The following is a 12,704-nucleotide window of genomic DNA, read 5'->3' as shown; positions in this document are numbered from 1 at the left end:
GCATCCTTGTTTTTGCTTGCTAGGGAAAAAAAATTCTGGGTGTCATTATTTCCCCCTGATCTACTGTCCTTCAGAAAAAACAAGCAATGTCAGCTCGTGCTAATGTGGGGAAAGTGGGGAAAAAACACAAGGTAATATCTTCTTTCTTCTAGCTAGAAAATTATGTTGACGTGCAAAGCTGAAATGATTTTGATCCAGGCCCAGAGCTGCATAGTTTCTGCACGGTTACTGTGTCTTGTGTGATGCACTACATCTTTGGTTCCATGATTCTTCAAATAACTAACTGGTTGCTTATTGCTGCTGTCCATTTCTCAGAAAATCTTTTCAGTGCTGGTTCTAGCAGGATTTTTTTTATGAGGTATATAATTTCTTGAACGTTATTAAGGTTTCGTTGTAGGTTTTTCAGGCTGTGTGGCTTTGTTCTGGAGATTTTTCTTCCTAACATTTCGCTAGTCTCTGTGGCTGGCATCTTCAGAGGACAGGAGTTAGAACTATTATTGAGAATTATTGAGGTTACCCTAATATTCATCAAGGTTTGGTCACTTTGTGCATTATTTTGGAAAGGGCAAACTGTTCCTCCAAAATTTGGTAAGACAGGTCCTACTTTGAGTATTATAATAAAGACAACAATATGAGCAAAGCATCTCACTGCAGCAAAGTCATTTTCTGTAGTACAAGAGGAGAGATGGGCACCAGTTGGGAAAAGAGTTATTTGTGATGGTTCATGGTTCATCACTATTCACGAACCCTGAAACGAAGCACAAAACAGCCCAATTCATTGGTTTGGTTTGGTTTTTTGCTTCGTGGTTTGTTTTGAGCCCATCGCATACAAAAAGCAAGCAGATATTGTTCACTGTATCTCATGATGCATCAGAATGGATAATACAGACCACTTTCCTGAAGCTAGATACATGGAACTGTCACAAGGAAAAAGCTGCTGCACTTTATGGATCAAATTTAACTGAGGTGAATAAAATAGCAAAGCTGATAAATGTACAAGGTCATAAAGAAGATGAGGTAGGAAAGAACCAGGAGGTGGAGTAGATGTCTCTATTGTCAAAGGAAGCAAGATGCTTACAAGATGGTTTGAGATGGGTTTGGGGGAAAAAACTGGAAAGAGGAGATGCACATTTCACCTAGTTGCAGAAATTGAGTGAAAAGTGTATATTGACAAGGGAAACAGAAGCACCAGGAAAAGTTATTGAGGAGGCAAACTTTAAGTGGCCAAGGGTAAGCTGGGTCTGCCAAAGTGTGCACTTCTTATGATTTAGGGCCCACAACAACCTTTCTTTCAGTGTGGCAATCTTATCAACAGCAAGGTGAGCTAACTCATTATAAAAATCCAGATAAATACATAGGAGGGTGAGGTGTGAGGAAGGACACCTGATGTGCTAAAGACACTCTGAGTTCATCTGCCAAATAGTGGAAAGCCTGTAGATGTTGGCCGCACTCAAAGGAATCAGCTGGACCCAGTAAGAAAGAAAGAAAGAAAGAAAGAAAGAAAGAAAGAAAGAAAGAAAGAAAGAAAGAAAGAAAGAAAGATAGATAGATAGATAGATAGATAGATAGATAGATAGATAGATAGATAGATAGATAGATAGATAGATAGATAGATAGATAGATAGATAGATAGATAGATAGATAGATAGATAGATAGATAGATAGATAGATAGATAGATAGATAGATAGATAGATAGATAGATAGATAGATAGATAGATAGATAGATAGATAGATAGATATTCGTGCTAGCCTTCACCCTGGCTGCTCATTCAAGAAAGGTACTAAATCATTCAAAGGCAGCTCAAGGAATGGCACAGTCCATGGGCGCTGTATTGTCCACAAACCAGCCCCTCCTCCAAAATTGAAAAACCTCATAGACAAAAGGTATCAGGCTAAACAGGGAGCAGAAGGAATACAAACTGCACATCACACTTTGCCATCAGTGCCCCTGGCCCACATACCCTGATCACCCAGAGTGGTATGATATACCAGATGGGCGGGATATAAATCAAATAAATAAATAAATAAATAAATCACCTGACCCAGGGAATTAACGAAGAATGTCTCAGGGGGGGTTGCATCATCAACTGACCTCATCAACTGAGCCTCCTAGAGTGGTCTATTGACTAGATAGGCGGGATATAAACAAAATAAATAAATAAAATTTAGGGTAAGACAAGTGATATACTGTACAAGGCAAAATTGAAGGTCTCCTGGGGAATCTTCAAATTTTGGAAAAGGAAGTGCCTTGAAAGGCCCATTTGCTCCCCTGACCACTGGCTCCTTATCTAGTTTGGCTTCCTCTACCTGTGGGAGCTCCTTTGTAGACTTAAGATTAGATGCATCAGATGACGCACGAAGACCTGGAATGCATATGAAGACCATAGGAAAAACCACCCAGTGCAGCTTTCTTGTCAGTGTTTCTTTGTCCTACTCAAAAGAACTGCAGACAGCTGAATCTCCATGAACAGGAAAGATGAGGGTGAGGACCCCAGCAAACATACAATTGTGTTCAGAGGTATAACAGGTCCTCTGACATTTTGCAGAGGTCGTATTGCCAGCACATATCTCAGAGAATCCTCCTTCCTAGTCAGGTAACAAGCTCTTGGATGGGTTACCTTTGGCTCTAATATTTGGGCCAACAACTACAAGCCACGGCTTCTTATTCAATAGATCCCATCTAGTACTTGAACTATGTGAGGCCCCCTTACTGAACGCCTTGTCCTAACTGACAGCTTCCATCTCGCCCGCTAGGGTGCTGGCCCTCAGGACATTAGATAGGTGATTAATTAAGTGCCAATCCGACTCCAAGTAAGCAACCTGCATCACTGCCATCCCCCTTAGACTTCCTGTGCTTCCCCAGTTCAGGCGCAACAGTGTAAACACATCCACATAACCTTCCGGAATAGGTTTCCTAACCTTACAAGGCAATTGGATCCCTGGGAAATCTTCACTCTACAAAATAGTAACATGAGATATAGATATGCCTTCCCAAACATCTCCATGGGCTCCCTGCTGCTCATTAGCCTGCTCCTGTCTCTTTAATGCCCATGATGGGGCCCCAGTACTGCAGCCCCTTTGGACCAATAATTCTCCTTCACTATCTGAATATGACGAGTCTGTGCTTCCACCATTATCTGACTCCTCTCTCTCTTGCAGTGTGATATCTTTCCTTTTGCACTGCACTTGCAGCATTTCTTTGGCCAGTAACACTGATGGGATGAGTCATCTGGATTACTGGTCTGGCGACAGGGACCTTCTGGATGGGCTTGCAGGCTCCTGGGCTTTTTCTCCCCCAGGGGCATGTGCAGAAGCTTGTCAACTTTGGCTGCCCAAACTTTTCAACTAGAAAGGCCAGCGTCTCCATCAAGCCCTTCACTAAGAGAAGAAACCTCCACCTTGCCAGATGAAGTGTCAGCCATCTGCTCTCTTGCTACCTCTGCCTGGGAGCCAGAGCCTCCCAAGACTTCTTCACTTGCTCTACATGTCTCCTGGTTACCAATTTTGATATTTCTTTACAAAGCTGATGACAGCCCTTCTTCTCTTTTCCTGGTCCCATCTCCATCATAGCAAAACAAAGTTAGGTAAAGGTAAAGGTTCCCCTTGACAATTTTTGTCCAGTCGTGTTCGACTCTAGGGGGCGGTGCTCATCCCTGTTTCCAAGCCATAGAGCCAGCGTTTTGTCCGAAGACAATCTTCCATGGTCACATGGCCAGTGCAACTTAGACACTGAGGTGGTCCCTATTTATCTACTCTCATTTACATGCTTTCGAACTGCTAGGTTGGCGGGAGCTGGGACAAACGACGGGCACTCACTCCGTTGCGTGGATTTCATCTTACGACTGCTGGTCTTCTGACCCTGCAGCACACACAAAGGCTTCTGCGGTTTAGCCTGCAGCGCCACCACGTCCCTGCAGCGCCACCACGTCCCTAAAGTTTGTAACAAAGTTACAGTAATGCAAATTGTTAGAAATTCCCCCAGTACTTTTGGAGGAAAGGTTGGCCCAATCTCATAAGCCTCTCTCACACATCCTGTGCCCTACAACCCAGCTCCTAGCTCTGTTGGAAAGGAGGAACATTTCATAGTCCTCCTTCCCAAGTGGTTTCAGCTCTTAGAGAAGAGCTGCTTCCCTCAATCTGGAATTTGTTGCTGCTGCCATCACCTTGACTGCCACTGCAGTCTTCTACCTTTCTCTGTCTTCAACCTTCTCTAGACCCTCTCTGGTCCTGAAGCGGAGTGCCAGAGAACAGCCTGAGCAGCTCCTTATGTATTTGTCTGACAGACCAGATTTAAACCTTTTTCTTTGGTCTGCTAGCTAAGAGGCCCTTCCTACTCTCTTTGGCTGCATCATTCTCATTGGCCATCACGCAGGGAGCATGAAGGAACATTTCAGCCTGGCATGGAGTCCCCTTAGAAGAAAACAGGGGCACTGAAAATGGCGGCATCTCCTTCTGGCAGCCCAGGACTCCCCAAACAGGACCCAATTTAGTGGCAGCTGGATGACCCTGGTTTCCCAGCAGAACGTAAAACCCAAGAGAACGTCCCAGATTCTGCTGCAGTTACTCTTTCCCAACCCTATAACTATGGGGGGTGCTCAGCCAGTGGTTCTCTGAACAATGAGTTTCTATTTCTTAGGCTTTTATTTCCTGTTTTTTAATGTATATTCTGCCAGCATTTGGGATTACATATAAGTGATAATTCAGATAATCATCATCTTAGAACTTCAGAGGTGAGCTTGTTTGTTATAATTATATTTTGAGTCCATATATATAAATGTTTTAATATTCTTTTATTTATACCTATCCTTTCCACCCCCAGAGGTTACTCAAAGAATGGTAAAGTTTAAATTAAATAAATAGCTGCACTAATGTAGCATATTTTCTTGGTGTTTGAATTTCCGGAAAAGTAGAGGAGAGTGAGAAATGCTGTCAGTTAGAGCCATTGTGAGTAATTGTGGAAAATAGACAGTAATTATTTTCTGCTCCTTTTTCCCCAACATCATTCAGAAGTCATGCTGCCTGTTACAAATAGACCAAATTTTGGTTCTTGTTAATTTATGAAAGGTGGGGTAGAAATGTTTTAAATTCAATAAATGAATAAAGCATAGATAAATGGCCCTATACTAAATTCATATTCAGCTGCCATGCTAGAATATAGAATATTTTCCTCACTGAGTCACAAGATGGCAGTATTGCCAAACATATTCATGGCTACAGAGATTCTTTTTAGAACAGGCGCTTGATCCAGCCAACTGCAGCATTTTTTTTCTCAGAAGGAAACATAAAATTCAAGGGAACACAGCATTGAATGAGGCAGAACAAGAACACTTTCTGCTATAGGAGAGATAAATACAGAGGAATACATTGCATTTTGGGCAGAACCTGCAGGTGTGACCTACAGAAGACACTACAGTGATGGAGGTCTGCATCAGAAACAAAGAAGGTCTGTATCTCTTGCTCTTCCTCTTCTTCTCTGTGTCTCGAGTGATGTGTGTCTCCCTCCGTTATTCTGTGCCTGAAGAGAAGAAAAAAGGGGCTCTGGTAACCAATGTACTGAAGGATTTGAAGTTGGGATTAGGGGAGCTGTCTGATCGCAGAGCCCAGCTGGTCCTCAAAAGCAGTAAGCAGTATTTCCACCTAGATACTCACTCTGGGGATCTCTTGATACAGGACAGGATAGACAGAGAAGCTCTGTGCGGACAGGCTGAGCCTTGCTTACTGCTGTCTGAAATTGTGCTGGAAGATCCTTTAGAGCTCCACAAGATTGAAATAAAGATAGAAGATGTGAATGACAATGCTCCCAAATTTCCAAAAAATGCATTTGAGCTTGAAATCTCTGAAATGGTCCCCATAAATACACGATTCCCCCTAGAATCTGCCCAAGATGAGGACCTGGGAGAAAACAGCATCCAAAACTACACACTCAGCCCCAGTGAGTATTTCCGTCTGGCTGTAGAAAGCAATGCTGATGGAAGCAAACTGGTGGATCTCATTCTTCAGAAACCACTGGACAGGGAGAAGGAGCCACAGTTTGCACTGACACTTATGGCTGTTGATGGAGGGACCCCACGGAGAACAGGCACAGTTCAAATCAAGGTGAATGTCCTGGACATCAATGATAATTCTCCTCAATTTAATCAGGCTGAATATAAAGTAAAGTTAAAAGAAAACAGCCCTCAAGGTACTCTGGTCTCCAAAGTGGAAGCCACAGATTTAGATTTTGGTTCAAATGCTGAGATCACCTACTCCTTCCATCGAGTGTCTGGAAAAATACACCGTGTATTTCACTTAAATCAAGATACTGGAGAAATCAAAGTTTCGGGAGAAATTGATTATGAAAAAGAAACCAGGTATGAAATGAGCATCAAAGCAACAGATGGAGGGGGTCTTTCTGGACAATGCAAAGTCCTCGTGGAGATTGATGACGTGAATGACAATGCCCCAGAAGTGTCAGTCTTGTCCCTTAAAAACATCATACCAGAGAACTCTCCTCCAGACCTAATGGTGGCCCTTCTCAGTATCACAGATCAAGACTCTGGGGACAATGGAAGAACTGCCTGTTCTGTAGACATGAACTTGCCCTTTGTTTTAAAAACCACTGTGAGTAATTATTACCAGCTTGTGATCCAAAGTCCCCTGGACAGAGAGAAAGTCAAGGAGTACAATATCACCATCACTGCCACAGACAGGGGTTCTCCTAGGCTCACTTCAAAAAGAATGATTAATGTTCAGATCTCAGACATCAATGACAACCCTCCAGTATTTGAAAAGATTTTATATGAAATGCAGGTATGGGAAAATAATATTCCAGGGCTGCTGATTGGCTCGGTCCATGCTATTGATCAGGATGCAGACAGAAATGCCAAAGTAAGCTACCAGGTTCTGTCTGGGAAGGTTGATGACAGCTTTGTGGCCTCTTACATCTCAGTCAACTCTGAAACTGGAAATGTGTATGTCCTCCGATCTCTGGACTATGAGCGGATCAAAGACATCCAAGTCATAGTGAAGGCAACAGACGGTGGGACTCCTCCACTGAGTGCAGAAGTGATTGTCAAAGTCTTCGTCCTGGATGAAAATGACAATGCTCCCTTTTTCTTGTACCCCCTTCAGAACAGCACATCCCCTTGCAATGAACTGCTTCCCAAGACAGCAGAGGCTGGTTACTTGGTCACCAAAGTGGTGGCTGTGGATGGAGATTCTGGCCAGAACTCCTGGCTCTCCTATGAACTGCTGAAGGCCACCGACCCCACTCTTTTCAGCATAGGAGCCCAGAATGGAGAGGTGAAAACCAGGAGGCCCCTGAATGAGCGAGACACAAGCAAACAGAAACTTATCATCCTGGTTAAAGATAATGGGGTGCCCCCTCAGACCAGCACTGCGATGCTGCACATCCTTCCAGTGGATGGCTTTTCTGATCCTTATATGAAGATGGTGGATGTCAGGCAACAGGATCCAGAAGAAGAGGAGGAAACCTTGACCCTGTATTTGGTGATCTGCCTGGCTGCAGTCTCTGCTCTGTTTCTAATATCCGTTGCTTCCTTTGTTGCTATCAAATTTATAAAGAAAGACCACAGTGGAAGTTTCATTGCTGCACCTCATTTCCCTCCTGCTAGACCTGATATCCCAGAAGGCTGTTCCGATTCTCAGAGTGGGTCCCTTTCCAGGAATTACCAGTATGATGTTTGCTTAACGGGTGGATCCTTAAGCAGTGAATTCCGATTCCTCCGGCCTCTCATCCCTGTTTTTTCTGTGGGAGACCCAAATTTAGCTGTTAATCACAGAATTTCTTCTGGTTCACAAGGCATTCGTGAGCATGTTGAGAATGAAGAGTCCAGAGAACAGGTAAGCCAGTAGCCAATGTTGAAGCCACACTGAAACCCTTTATTTCTAATAATATGTGTTCTTGGTGGCCTTGTAAAAGGTGATTGAATGTCCGAGCTCTGGCTTCACAGTCTGACGTAGCGTAGGTTGACAGGACAGGTATGCAAAGGAGCTGTAACCATATTGAGCAGAGCACACGTGCATGGCTACATAAGATCAAGAATCCTGTAAAGACAGGGTTCCCAGCTGCAGGAATCTTTGTGAGCACATCAATTTAAATATGGCTAACACTCCTTGCAAACCTTTCCCATCAATATAGGGAGGTCACAGTTGTGGGGCACAGTCTTGGAATATGCATCTGTGGTTCTCACCACACTCCTTTTAAAAGTAACACTTGTGTGATGCTTGGGGCAGCATAGTAGTAAGACTATTTTTTTTGTTTAAGTTTGTTCCTGCATCTTACTCTTTGCACTGATTCTGTGAGTTGCTCCCTGTTGTTAAATCTCATTCACCTCAGAAACTGGACATGTTATTCCCTTCAATTCTGGATTATGATATTTTCAAAAAATTATACCAATAATCTTTCACCCTTGGTTTTACCCTTGTACTATTTTCCTTCCACCTACTTCCCTATTTAATTGAATTTATTTCCATTAAGATCCTTAGTATGTGTTTCGGTATATATACATATGTGAGAGGAAGGAGCGTGTCATACTAACTACACCCCAGAACTATCCTCAGTACTTGTTGTATTGCTGTCTTCAGAGCTTCAACATTATCGGCCCAACGTACTTGCACAACATCTCTCAAATTGTTAAATTTCTTGATTTTGTTTCCTCTAGCCCCTGAAACTTTCCAAGTGTTGAGAAAAAGTGTCACTTTCCCCAAGAGGTCAATATCTCAGATATGTCAAGTTTATACCTAAACTGGACTATACAATGTCTCTGGCTAAGAATAAAGAATTTTATAAAATGGCCGTCCAATAGATAAACGAACTTTTTAGCTTATGCCTAAATGGAAGCATGTTATCTTCTTAACAAAGGCTCTACTGCAGTGGTGTCGAACTGTGGCCCTCCAGATGTTCTTGGACTTCAACTCCCAGAAGCCTTCACCACCACCTCTGCTGGCCAGGATTTCTGGGAGTTGAAGGCCAAGAACATCTGGAGGGCCACAGTTCGACACCACTGCTCTACTGTGTCTCCTTCCTATGGCCTCTGTGCTCAGCAGAGATAGAGATCCTCTTGCCATCTGTGGAATCTTATCTTTCATTTTTGCCTTGTTATTACAACTTGTTCCTGTCATGTGTCATTGTCACCTCCCATTTATGGTGACTGTGATTGGGTTCTTTTGAAATTGGTGACAGTTCCTCACATTTTTGGGAAGAAGAGCCTGGGACTGAATTAAGGAATTCTTACTTTCTACTCAGCATTTATACTAACAGAGTCAAAACATGACAAGTCAGGTAATTGTCCATAACTGGTTAACGAAGATCTTTCATCTAATACAAGTCCATTCACAGTGGGGCTGCACCGAACTGTTCGTGATTGGTAATCTTGCACAGGGGTGCACTCCTCATCACGCACACTGTCCCACAGCATGGGTGACGTGCCCAATCTCTATCCGGTGGGGTGTTGTATACTGGATCAGGGTGTATCACCTTCTTCCCACGACCTTGCCCACACAGAAACACTATCATGGTCCATTCCTGTGTCTCGTAGACCTCTCTCTCTCTCTCTTGAGACCTCTGGGTTCGGAAGCAATCCTCCCACTGTCAGATTGGGGAAATCTTTTATAAGTCATGCACTTTCTCATACTTCGGGTCACTCTTCCCTGTTTCTAATTCGGTCTTGTGTTGTTCACTCTTTCTCCACCACTCTACTACAGAACCTCCTCCCGCCCCCCATAGGGAAAGTTTTAACTCCTCCGCTTTTCTTCCTTCTCCTTCCTCTACTAAACAAACTTCTGTATTTCTTTTCCCCTCCTCCAGCACTCCTGTCATCCCTCCTATGTGATCTCTTTTTCCTCTTTTGCTGGTCTCGCTGGTGAGGACGGCACACCTGTCTCCTGTTCTCCTTCACAGTGACTCTGTGAATGAGTGATCTCCACAATATCCTGTCATCCAAAGTTTTGTGCCTTCATCAAACCATTAACTTGAGTCTACTCGTATGATAGAGCAAAAACAAACAAAAAACCCACAAATTTGACTTTTCAGTAAGAGTCAGAAAATTGTCTTTCAAGCCAAAATACAAGACTAAATGAAAAAAAAAATCCACAGAATTATGGCAACCATTTTTTTTAAAAAAGCATTTAGGCTTGAATTCAGCTGCAGCTGTCAGCAACATGGGAAAAGTGAGAATGTTTCCAACACTTTAAGTAGGTATTTGTGGCACAATTGGGGCTACAGTGGGAGTGCAAATTACACCCCTCTTGTTTCCACTGATGAAGCAGTTTCATTTACAGGGCTGCCCCCACTGGATTCTGACTATGGAAGCCAAGGCTATATAGATGAATTCTAAAGGACAAGAACCTTCTCATGGGGGAGGGGAGAAACTTTGATCAGTTGGAACCAGTCACTTATAAAGAATCACTTAAATGAGATATAAAATAGATTGCACTAAAGATGAGAACCTTTTGAGCACAAACCAAACCGCTCGATCCTCCCCTGTCTGGACATGTCCTTCATTGGCTGCCACTCCATCTGTAAAACTGATACAGTTCTAGAACTAAGAACCAACAAGCAAGATTTGGTGGCAGCCAACAGATATCAGCATGCTTACATAAAAAACGGGGACTCAAGACACTTAGAAACATATGTTGCAGTATGAAACTACAATAATTTTATCAAGTCAATTAAAAAGCTATTTATTTAGATGTAGACATATGTAGATATATAAATGCAATACAACCACATGCCTTTTAATGCAGTCTTTCTCATTGGTGAGAAATGTAAATATTTCAGTTAAAACTACACTATGAATATTGTGACATACATGGAAAAGGACTGAGCTCTTTCCTCCTCACCTCCTTTGATAAGGCTCCTGGAGATATGAATGGCCTAGAATGACTGTCATTCACACTTGGATATCCCATATTGGCCAGTATCTTGTTTATGTAAAGTTGCACTGGCATAAATGTGCTGGCTGTTACACCTGGCAACAAAGGATTACCCCATGCACTTGCACAATCAGTTGTGCATCCCCAATGTGACCAACTGTGCAATGCACCAGAGAAAGTGCCTCAGGGATTGCACTTCCACTTCAGCCATTGCACAGCTGCCACAGGTGCAATATCAAGTTGTGCATTCTTGCACAACAGGATGCTGGGCATTGAAACTCTGATTGGGATGAGTTTCCATAAACAAGGTAAAGTTAAAGAGACAAAGAACAGAAATTAGGCTAATATTATGCAATTTAGTGTTTCCACATGTAGTGAACCATAACTGTCCACTATACTTTTATGACTGGGGTATTACTTTACCATGTGACTAGTGTTTTTTCCACTGAGGAACACTGAAAATATGGCACATAAACTTGTGTAATCCAGCTCTGAATTCTGCTACCTCAAATTACCATTTTTGAGTAATGTTTTAGGCATACCAAGAACAGTATTAATTTGTGTCTAGGCATCTTTCAGTCTCGAGAGACTATGGTAATGTGCTCTGTACGAAGGTCTTGGAACAGTGCCTTGTGTGGCTGAGAAGGCCAATTCGAGAGTGACAATCTCTTCCACATTGAAGACAAATACAATCTGTCCCCTGTCCAGGTCCCTGGTTTTGCTTGTTTCGGGACTGCCTCTTTGCCTCGGCCTGCTGTACAAGTGTATCTTCAAATTGGGAGAGGCCATGATGCACCGCCTGCCTCCAGGCTGAACGCTCAGACGTCAAGGTTTCCCATCTGTTGAGGTCCATTCCTAAGGCCTTCAGATCCCGTTTGCAGATGTCCTTGTAACGCAGCTGTGGTCTCCCTCGGGGGCGGCTTCCCTGCACTAATTCTCCATACAGGAGATCTTTTGGAATCTGACCATCATCCATTCTCATGACGTGCCCAAGCCAACGTAGATGGCGCTCTTTCAATAATGTATACATGCTGAAAATTCCAGCTCGTTCTGGGACTGCTCTATTTGGAACTTTGTCCTGCCAGGTGATACCAAAAATGAGTCGGAGGCAACGCATATGGAAGGTGTTCAACTTCCTCTTCTGCTGTGCACAAAGGGTCCAGGACTCGCTGCAGTATAGGAGTGTGCTCAGGACACAGGCTCTATAGACCTGGATTTTGGTGTATGCCGCCAACTTCTTATTAAGCCATACTCTCTTTGTGAGTCTAGAGAACATGGTAGCTGCTTTCCCAATGCGTTTATCCAGCTCGACATCTAGGGAGAGAGTGTCAGAGATTGTTGAGCCAAGGTACACAAATGCATGAACAACCTCCAATTCTTGCATGGAGATAGTAATAGAGGGAGGTGAGTCCACGCCCTGGCACACAACTTGTGTTTTCTTCAGGCTGATAGTTAGTCCAAAGTCTTGGCAGGCCTTGCTAAAACGATTTATGAGTTGTTGGAGGTCTTCAGCAGAATGGGCAACAATGGCTGCATCATCGGCAAAGAGGAAGTCCCACATGCATTTCAGTTGGACTTTGGTCTTCACTGTCAATCTAGTGAGATTAAAGAGCTTTCCATCTGATCTTGTCCGGAGATAGACACCTTCTGTTGCAGTTCCAAAGGCCTGCTTCAGCATGACAGCAAAAAAGATCCCAAACAGGGTTGGCGCAAGGACACAGCCTTGTTTTACTCCGCTTCGGATGTCAAAGGGATCTGATGTTGAGCCATTAAAAACTACAGTGCCCTTCATTTCCTCATGAAAGGACCTGATGATATTAAGGAGTTG

At 43.3% G+C, this 12,704-nt stretch overlaps 1 protein-coding gene across 8 annotated transcripts in view; it reads left to right on the top strand.

Annotated features, from left to right (window-relative positions):
- LOC110082079 (protocadherin beta-16) overlaps positions 1 to 12,704 on the top strand; it is a 186,594-nt gene that overhangs the window by 141,768 nt on the left and 32,122 nt on the right. The window contains exon 1 of one of the 8 annotated variants that reach the window (XM_020799346.3): positions 3,959 to 7,843. The exons of the other annotated variants lie outside the window; for them this stretch is intronic. Coding sequence (XP_020655005.3) covers positions 5,417 to 7,843 — 2,427 coding nt within the window. The 5' untranslated portion in view covers positions 3,959 to 5,416. Of the gene's footprint in view, positions 1 to 3,958; positions 7,844 to 12,704 lie in introns of those variants that run through there. 8 annotated transcript variants of the gene reach the window in all.

The sequence above is a fragment of the Pogona vitticeps genome, chromosome 4 (genome assembly GCF_051106095.1).
Source record: "Pogona vitticeps strain Pit_001003342236 chromosome 4, PviZW2.1, whole genome shotgun sequence".
Lineage (NCBI taxonomy): Eukaryota > Metazoa > Chordata > Lepidosauria > Squamata > Agamidae > Pogona > Pogona vitticeps.
Note: the sequence above shows the minus strand (reverse complement) of the source record. Positions and strands in the feature narration are given on the sequence as shown.